This window comes from Hipposideros armiger, unplaced genomic scaffold, assembly GCF_001890085.2.
Source record: "Hipposideros armiger isolate ML-2016 unplaced genomic scaffold, ASM189008v1 scaffold_492, whole genome shotgun sequence".
NCBI lineage: Eukaryota > Metazoa > Chordata > Mammalia > Chiroptera > Hipposideridae > Hipposideros > Hipposideros armiger.
In genome coordinates this window covers 1,348,459-1,358,142 of record NW_017731842.1, presented here as the reverse complement: position 1 = coordinate 1,358,142, position 9,684 = coordinate 1,348,459, and the positions used below count along the sequence as shown (strand labels likewise).

Genomic DNA, 9,684 nt, shown 5'->3' with positions numbered 1-9,684 from the left:
TACATTCCTACATTAGCCAGATGAAAGTTTATGTTATTCCAAGTTTATATATAAGTTCCAGATTAGGTAATGAGAACACTTATTTAATAGGAGTTATATTTGCCCTAAGTTTTGATTTTTTATTACTTTATTTTGTAGGTCTGTGACTCTAATATTAAAGGTGTGAGAAATGTATATATACTTAAAGTGTGCAAAACCAGGAACAACACATCCACAGTTGTTTACTTAAATCTTATGACTCAAAGCATTTCTCAATTTAACAAATGTTTGTCTTTTTTCACATAAATAGAACCCAAGATGACTTCTCCTACTGAAGAAGGAAGTGATACAGTTGATGATGCTCTCGAAAGTTCAGAGGATGAGGCTCCAAATGACTCTAGTACAGATGTAGAGCCTTCACTTGCTGAATCTAATATGATCTCTCAGGTAGAAAGCACCCCAATGAATAGGATGCTAGACATACCAACCTCTCAGGAGCACGCTGCTTCTCAACAAGCAGAAAATAATGAGCTTGAAGTAGAGAAGAACCAAAGAGATCCTCAAGAAGATTTAAAAGAAGAAGAGTCCCTTCTAATTCAGATTCCCATTCCTAGAAAGTGGATCTTTCTCAAGTCAGGATTAGGGAGAATTACCCAGCTGAATACATCCCTAGTGAAAATTGATGGAAAGAAGCCCTTAGATACATTCTGCTCAGGAAACATGAGAAAAACAAGTAATTTGTGTTATACCACCATAAATTACAAAATTCCTTTCCAGTTATCAATTTCATGGAGAAGGCCGTTCATTGGCAGGCATGTGATGAGAAGCATGACTCTTCGCCTGCTATGCAGGAGACATTTCTCTCAGGCTGCAGGTCATCAAAATACCAAATGGGTAAAGCAACAATACACAGCATTTCTTTCTAATGCAAATATCCACCCTTGTGAGCAAAGGGCCATAATATTTCAAAGACCTCTAAGGGTGTACTATTACCTTCCTCTCCCTGAGAGAATAACATTAAAAAGAATGCACCAATCAACTGATACTAAAGGGGAAAAAAATCTCCGCGTTATTGTGAGGTCTGTGCACTTTCCCTCCCGGGCCCGTTTTGAAAATGCATCTAATAGTAAAGCTTTTGAGAATCATTTGACATCATACCACATCACAAATACTGGTGATGGTTGGAAATACCTATGTCCCATTTGTGGGAGAAGTTTCAACAATTTAGCTGAATTGAAATGCCATTCTTGCAACACTCTTGGGAATTAAGCTCGACTGGGGTGAATTCATTTTAAAATTTATTTCCTAAAATTCATAATTTGGCTACCAAATTGAGAAAAAAACTGCATGAGCATAAATTTTAGTAATGTTAGAGGGATTTGCAGAGGAACATAAAATACTAGTATACATCAGAAAGAAACACCTTTAAAAAGAGAAGAAAACTCATAAGGAAACATCTGTTTATACTGTGCTATTTCAAACAGAGTACCGAAATCTCAGGAATGTGATATGTATTGAGTCAGCAATTGAACAAGAAAATGTCTGTACTTTCTGAACATCAATTTCTGAAGCTAGAAATATTGTTAATATTATCAGACTCCAAGTTTACAGGTTCCTGACAATGACAGCAAACATACATTGGCGGGCTAGACAAAGTTCTACCAGGTGTTTGTAGAGACTCTGCTAAATTTAATATCTGAAATTTTCTCCATGAATTCAATAAAAATAAATTTAAAGGCATAAAAAGATTCATTGTATGCTTAAAACTAGGTTAAAATACATCCTGTGCCTAGAAAAAAAAAAGGTTCAAGTATTGTAAATATGTTATGTTTAGATAACAACTTTGGTGATTTAAATGAAAAATTAAACTCAAAATAATGTGATAGAAGTGAAATAACTTGAGATAGAAGTGAACAAATATTAAACTGGCAGCATACAACTGTAATATTTTATTTTCTTGAATAGTGTGGAGGCTAAAAAATATTAATACTTTTCCTCCCACTTTTTAAGTTCTTCTAGCTGGGCTAATAATCACATTAACAGATACAGACTAACAGGAGAAAATCAAATTTTAGTACATGTACATGGGTAGTTCACATAGGCATGACAATTTCAAAAACAGGCAACCCTGGGGATATGTGACATTTTTGGACAAAGGAGAAAAGGGGAGGGAGATGGGGTCCTAGATTTCAGAAGTGAAAATGGGTGATTTATAGATAGTTCAGGAAGAGCTGAACATACATGGCAGTAAAATTTTTGCTGGGCAACTCAGAAACAATGGGACACAGGGGTGGGGTTATCTAGCTATCAGGCCCCTCCCTGAAGCCCTTTGGTTTGCCCTATAATTCAAATTAGGCTATTTGGGCTAAGGCAAACTTCCTAAGATTTCCTTCCTGAAGTAGGTTTTTCCCTCTGAATCTCTTGGGCCAGAAAAGGGGGGAGACCCAAAGTGTCTTTCAGAGTCTTTTGTTTCTTAATAAGAAACTTAAAATAAATATTCCAAACGGTAGCTTCCGGGTGGCAAAACTTTAGACAGCTTCAACAGCTACCATTACCGCCCAAATTTTACTGCACCCCATATACACGTGCATAAATGCCCACACATGTTTAAGGAGTTCCCTATCTTGCTACTTGCAGCTCAGATTTCTGTGCCTCTTCTTTCCTTTGATCTGCATAGTCATAAAGATTAAAGCCAGACTTTAAGCTCCACCTCTAAGTCAACTTACATTAATTGGTCAGGGATCATGTGTCAAGCACTATGCTAGAATCACTGCATGTGTTCATCTTCACAATCTTACATGTACGCATTTTTATGGTAAAATTAAATGCATAGACACAGTTTCCATGAAATTGAATTACTCTCTGGTCACACATTTAGTAAGCATGTGCTGTTGTTATATATAGCAAGGTAATACAACCAGAAATTAATTCAATGGGAAGTTTGTTGTGCATTACGCCTTATTTAATAAGTATGCATGGGTAAAACAGCATATAGAATTTATTTAATCCATAGGTATATTCCATAAGTTCTATACTCTCATGAAACAGAGGCTACTTAGGCTATATCTAAGAAAGGTGAAGTTTTTTCATCTGGAGGTAAATTTGCTATTTCCAGATACAATTACTCAGTGTCAGCAATAAATCCGAGTGGATAAACTGATTTAGACAATTCAAGCAACTAAATAAAATGTTTCTCCATTTTAAAAAAATACATGCTATTTAAATTATCTCATGAAAGCAAATGAGATATGAAATACATAGAAACAGGGCCCTGTTGGGAACTCCACAAAAGAGGCCTTGCCGTGTCCCTGGCCTCTCCTCTTCCTGCCCTAGAACTTAACAGTTGATCAACCCCCTCCTTGAGGTTTGAGCTTGGAATGTCCTCTGTCCCAGTTCCTGAGTTTGGAATACCCCTGTCCCGGTTTCCTGCTTTAGATAATTACCCTGAAACTTGTGCTTGCTTACTAGTCACAAAGCCCCCTGTGCTTGCAGATTACAATCTCTATGGCCTGGCATTCTTTCCAGGTTACTGTCATCACTGCTCCTGGGTTGGTGACCACACTGGAGAGCCTCATCGGCAGAGGGGAGGCTCCATGCAGAACGCTGGAACCATCACACAGCCTCTGGAGGGATGCCCAGATTTCCCCTTAACTATCCCAGGCTGGTCTGAGAATGTTAAGGCAGATTTTGGAGGTGTTAACCCGCCGCCTTCTCAGACCACCAGTGCTCTGATAATGAATCCTTATTCCATGACCCAGTGCAGGCAGCACAAGCCCTGGAGTCATTTGGCCTTCAGTTTCAACATGTTTCCAAAAATATAAGCCATGAAGCATCTATCAATAAAAATAAAATTATTTTGCTCTTCATTTTTCCTGAGGATAAAGTAAAAATGGCAATTAGGGGCCAGGTGAGTAGCACGTTGGTTAAGAGAGGGCTTGGGACGCCAGCTCTGAGCAGCAGGGCCCCAGTTTGTATCCCACATGAGGGCCAGTGACACTGCCCTCTACAGCTAAGATGGTGAACAACAGCTCGACCTGGGGCTGGGCTGTCATGAGTCACCAGCCATGGCGTAGGCTGCAGCTGTGCTGCAGTGGGCTGCCGTGAGCTATGTGAGTGACTGGCAGCCAGCGTGAGCTGCCAAGAGCCACCGTGAGCGGCCCTCCCAAGGCCGGCGACTGATGTGCCTTACCCGGGAAGAGCGTAATGATGGTGCCAACTTGGGCCAGTGAAGCGACGTCCTCCACAACTAGACTGAAGAACAAAAGGACAGCAACTTGTGTTTCCCTTCCCCGATTCCCCAACACAGTTCCCCTCCCCCAATTCCCCAATTAAGTCTTTTAAAAAAATGGCAATTAGATTTAAAAAGTTGGTTTTTTCACTGTCATATTACCATCCACAGAACGCACATTTTAGCTGGCAAATCTCCACAAAATTTGAAAACATGATTTGAATGTAGAGCAAAGTAGTTAAACTAAATATTATTCACATTTTTGTCATAAACACAAAGGTATTGATTGAGCTAAAATTTTAGAAATGACAAATGAAAATCAGAATTAAGTCATAACAGTGATTGGGTAGGTAGATAGAAATGAGCAGGAGATGAGCAGGAGAAGGAGAGACGTAGCGCCAGTTAGAAAGCCCCTTGCTGCAGCTCCTACTTGGGTCAAGACCCCTGGCAGCTGCCCAGCAGGACCCCCAGCTTACACATACCTCTAAATCAAAAAGATGTGTTGTTAGAAGGCAAAGAAGGGGGGAACCTATCCTGTTTGTCAGGATCATCAATACCTTACTAGTCCAACAGGATTTCAGGTTTACACACCCCTAAGGGATGTGTTTACACATGCCCCTAAATCAAAGAGATGAGTTTACACATGTCCCTAAATCAAGAGGTGTGTTTACACATACCCTCAAATCAAAAAATGCATTGCTAAACGCCAGAGAATGGAGGACCAGGCACCTCAGGGGGGAAAGAGAGATCAGAGAAGGGAGAGAGGGAGGCAATTCTACCCACAGGAAAAAAAGCCTTCATACAATATAAGGCGTGAGTGCTTCCCTCCCTTGGATCAGCATGCACTTTCTTTTACTACTAAATTTATGGGTACTTTATTCCGCACAAAATTCTGTCTCTTGATTGAATTTATTCCTTCAAGAAGACGAAGAGCTGAAGTACAATGTCATTTCCTGGTAACAATAGTGAAATCAGAAGAACCTAAAATAAAAAAACACAGTCTTTCTCTAGCAACCCACTTGAAAGCTATTCTCAACTTCTGTAGAGAGAGAAGGCAAGCTTTTCCTAGAAAAAGTTGAATGAATAATGCAGTTCAATGTTTAAAAGATTGAGTTTTCTATCTTTAAAAATTTACAAACTAACTCAACACTTCACAGATGTACTTTTTTTTTTCTCTCTGATACAGGAACAAGTTTATATTTTATTCCTTTATAATTATATTTTACTTCCAGAATTCCTTCACAAAACATTATGTTTTAAAATACAGGTAGAGAATAATACCTTTATTTCATAAAGATACAGTAACTAGCATCTATAATAATAGATTACATTACCAAGACCAGCAAATAATATACTCAACACAGAGCAGAATACATTTCTAGAATAAATAAACATAAAGAACCCTGAAGATGGCAGACTTTTACCATTTTAATGTTCTCAAATTTGGAGTAGTTAGAATTTAAGACTATATTCTTATGTATCTTTTAATAAAGTTTTCTATTTGCCTTATCTCATTTATCTGTCATTAGCGTGTTGGGTATCTCTTTGTAAGTTATATTTTAGAGCTATTTAATCAGAAAAATTCCAGGTTTTTTAAAGAATCAGACTGCATCTTTAAAGATAACTTTAAAGATACTTTAAAAGTTAAATGAAAAGCACAAAATATATTCCGGGGAATCTTCTACAATTACAATCAATAACTGAATTCTCAAATAATATTTCATTATAGTCACATTTTAATGGCATATTTACTTAATGTCTAATACCATGTGTTTTACATGGAGATAATCTGAGGTGACTCAATTAATAGAAATAACAGGGCTAAGAGTCTCTGATGTCAGATTTTGGATTTGTTACTGCATCAGAGTTTGGAGATAAAGGCCACCAAACTGTGAATTTATACACTAAGAATACAGCACTACAAAGCTCTGCACATTCAATAAAACGTTTCAATTTACATATCTGCTACCACTTCTAAATTTGTGCTTATAGAATACAAATATGACTTAACCTTCAAATGTTCAATTAAAACAAAATTTTATTATTCAGCTCTCATGTGTGAAATACATTATATATTAAAATCAAATGTAATCATCAGTTATTTGCCCAATTGTCAATTTGAATTTTAAAATATTTATTTATTTAAAATGTTATATTGACATCAGCTTACAATTTTTTAAATCAAATTTGACTATTATGATGCTAACAATTGATCCTAAACAATTTCATAAAATTTTTATTTCTCAAAATGGAAAACTTACTTTATAATTTGTTCCATCTAGTAAGTAATGAGCTAAGAAAAACAGAACAGTTATTGTACAATAATGATTAGAATTATCTATAGATTTGACCAAGGATCATTGACTATTGTTATTCTTGCTATAGTCTAATTATCTGGGCTGAGGAAAAGGAAGGGAGGGGGGCGTTAGCCTAACTATGGTTTAAGCTTGTTAATCTCAAAATTTTCTAAGACGTTTCTATAGCTTATGCTAGCTAATGGATGTTTCTTTTAGAAAAAAAAATTGCACTTTTTCTACTTCTTGTGAAGAGGCACTGGCTTTTTCATAACTTTTTACAGATGTTTGTATAGCAAACAATCTTGGAAGATAGAGATAATGTCTCTCTCCAAAACAGAGGGTAGATTAGATTTAATTCCTAAGCAGGATAATAAACATAATGTCTCCTCAAAAGCAAAGGTTGGGCAACTTTGCAAGCAGCTCTCTTTTAAATTGGGAGCTTCCTAAACTCAAGGTTCCTCACTTATGACACACACCCACTGTGTGCATAATATCTGTCTGTGCCAGTTTTCATCACCCCTGTGTGATTTGGAGGGCAAGCGGAAAGAGTGCAAATATAAAGCTCATGCTGCCTGCTTTGTCATGAGTAATAAAGTACTTTTCTTATGACCCAGGAGTCTCTTGTCTTTTGTCAGCATCTATAAAACTGGAAAGCTAACTTCACAGCTTTACTTTAAAGCAGAGTAATATCTCAAACTCTTCACAGTTCTTTATAGTTTAAAGAAAGCTGAGTGAATAAAATCCTTGTTAACAAAGTTTTGCTATTTTTAACTAAGGGACACCTTCTATTCATTGAATAGACGCACAGCACATGATCATTGAGAGTTTAACATAGTTACCTAGGATAAAATATTTGTATCAATGTGTGAGTGCACAGAGCTAATGAAAGAAGCACTGAAATAATTTCAGAGTTTATTATTCTGATCTTCACCAAACAACCACCTCTATGAATGCAAAAAGCTACATATCTGTAACCACTTCTGAATTTGTGCTTATAGAATATAAACATGACTTAACCTTCAAATGTTCAACGAATTAAATATTAGAAAACTTTATCTTCATTTGCATGTTCTGGTGACCATCACACTCCTTGGGAACACCAACAGGTATGTAGCAGTCAGAATAAGAACAACCACAACAAAGGGCAAAAAAGAGATTTGTATTATTTAACCGAGAAAAACTTGAATACTTATTATTGAATAGAGGGGAGAGAAATCAGAGATTCAAGGTTAACACCAAAGTTTCAAAAAATGTTAATATCTTTAAACTGCATTAGCATCACTAAGCATTGGGCAGTATATCCTTTTAGAAAGTTATTCATGATGTTTTACTGTAACCAATATTTATTTTTCAATAAAGATGTAATAAATATCATTGTATAAATAAATATAGTAGATGCAATATGTACATGTGAAATCATAGTACTGCTAATAACATTTTTTAATGATTTCCCTTAAAAGGTAATTATATCGGGCCGGCCGAGTGGCACATTGGTTAAAAACTGGCTTGGGACGCCAGAGGGCCCCGGTTCGGATCCCACATATGAGGACCAGTGACGCTGCCCTCCACAGCTAAGATGCTGAACAGCTCAACCTGGAGCTGGGCTGCCATGTGAGTTGCCGGTGACAGCATAGGCTGCAGCCTCTGCTGCAGTGGGTTGCCATGGGCTACCGTGTGTAGCCAGCAGCCAGCATGAACGGCCAGCAGCTGCAGTGAGCGGCCGTCCAGAAGCCGGTGACTGATGTGCCTCGCCCGGGGAAGAGCGCAATGATGGTGCCAACTTAGGCCTGTGAAGCAACGTCCTCCACAACTAGACTGAAGAACAAAACGACAGCAACTTGTCTGTCCTCCTTCCCCCAATTCCCCAATGCTGTTTCCATCCTCCAAGTCCCCAATAAAAATATTTAAAAAAAAAAAAGGTAATTATATCAACATAAAATATAGAGTAACAATAATACATAATCTCAATATATTCTAGATAGATGGTTATGCTATTTTATAATACCCATACACTCTAGCTTTTATTACAGAGAGACAGACAGCTGTCCATTAAAATGTAGCATTAATTACACACACACACACACACACACACACACACACTGGGTTGTCGGAAAAGTCATGATGTATTTTTTCTGTTTTTCATTGCAAACATGCATCATGACTTTTCCAACAACCCAGTATTTACCTAAGGAAAGAGAGAAATAAAGATATAGATTTGTTTTGTTTTAGTCTCTGTGACAGCTGATGACATCTAAGAAAGTGTGAAGAAAACTTCCAACCTATGTCTATAAAAAAAGGGGGGGGGCATGGTTTTTACATGGATGTTATAGTATGTCACTCAATATACCACTCAGATATGCTTCTTGAGGACTGACACTCTCATTCCCCAACCATCAAGAATTGTTGTCTGCTGGTCACTCACAGTGGAGTCCCTCCCTAGTAATTGCTCTCACCAAGGCAGCTGCCTTTCCCAAGGTTACACCCCCTATCCAGTGCCAGCCTCCATCCAACTACTGGCCAATGTGAAGATACAAAAACTTGGCCCCCTTGTTATTTCAGGACATCTCTGAAGTGCTATCTCAGCTCCACAGCTCCCTTGAAAATGTCTCAAGTCTTTCTCTTAACTGCTTCACATTTAAGCTCTGCCTCTATGCAATCCTGCTTCCCTCACTTTCTCTCAGACACTGTTAACAGTGGTATCACACCCACACTCCTGAAAGAAAAAACAAAAACAAACCTAGACATATACACATATCTCTATCTCAGAGTCTTTTCCTTAATGAAACTAATCTAAGACAATTTGGAAGAAAGAAAGGAGGCAAGAACAATTAACAAAGACAGAAAGAGATAATATGACCTAATGTCAAAATCATTAACTTGAACGTGATTCAGAGGCATAGACAGGTGTTTTAATAAGAGTAAACCATCTGGGAAATCTGTGAAGCATGAAGCAGAAGATGAAAACAGATAATCACTAACTTAAAAGTCATAGCTACAAGGTACTTTTTTTTTAAAGACTATAACATACTGTACTAGATGACATTAAAGGCTATGACAGACTGAGAATTTTGTTCTTATTTGTATCTTTGAGAGTATTTTGTGTACTTAGAACACATTTAGAAAATCATAGATATCATATTTGGATACATATAAAGAAGAGCACAGTGTTTCCAAGTGTAC

The 9,684-nt window shown here is 37.4% G+C and overlaps 1 protein-coding gene across 1 annotated transcript; it reads left to right on the top strand.

The window, feature by feature from the left end:
- The first annotated feature begins 297 nt into the window (after nucleotides 1-297).
- Nucleotides 298-1,248, top strand: CPXCR1 (CPX chromosome region candidate 1). The gene has a single exon (XM_019667277.1). The coding sequence runs from the start codon at nucleotides 298-300 to the stop codon at nucleotides 1,246-1,248; it is 951 nt and encodes a 316-aa protein (XP_019522822.1).
- Nucleotides 1,249-9,684: the final 8,436 nt, after the last annotated feature.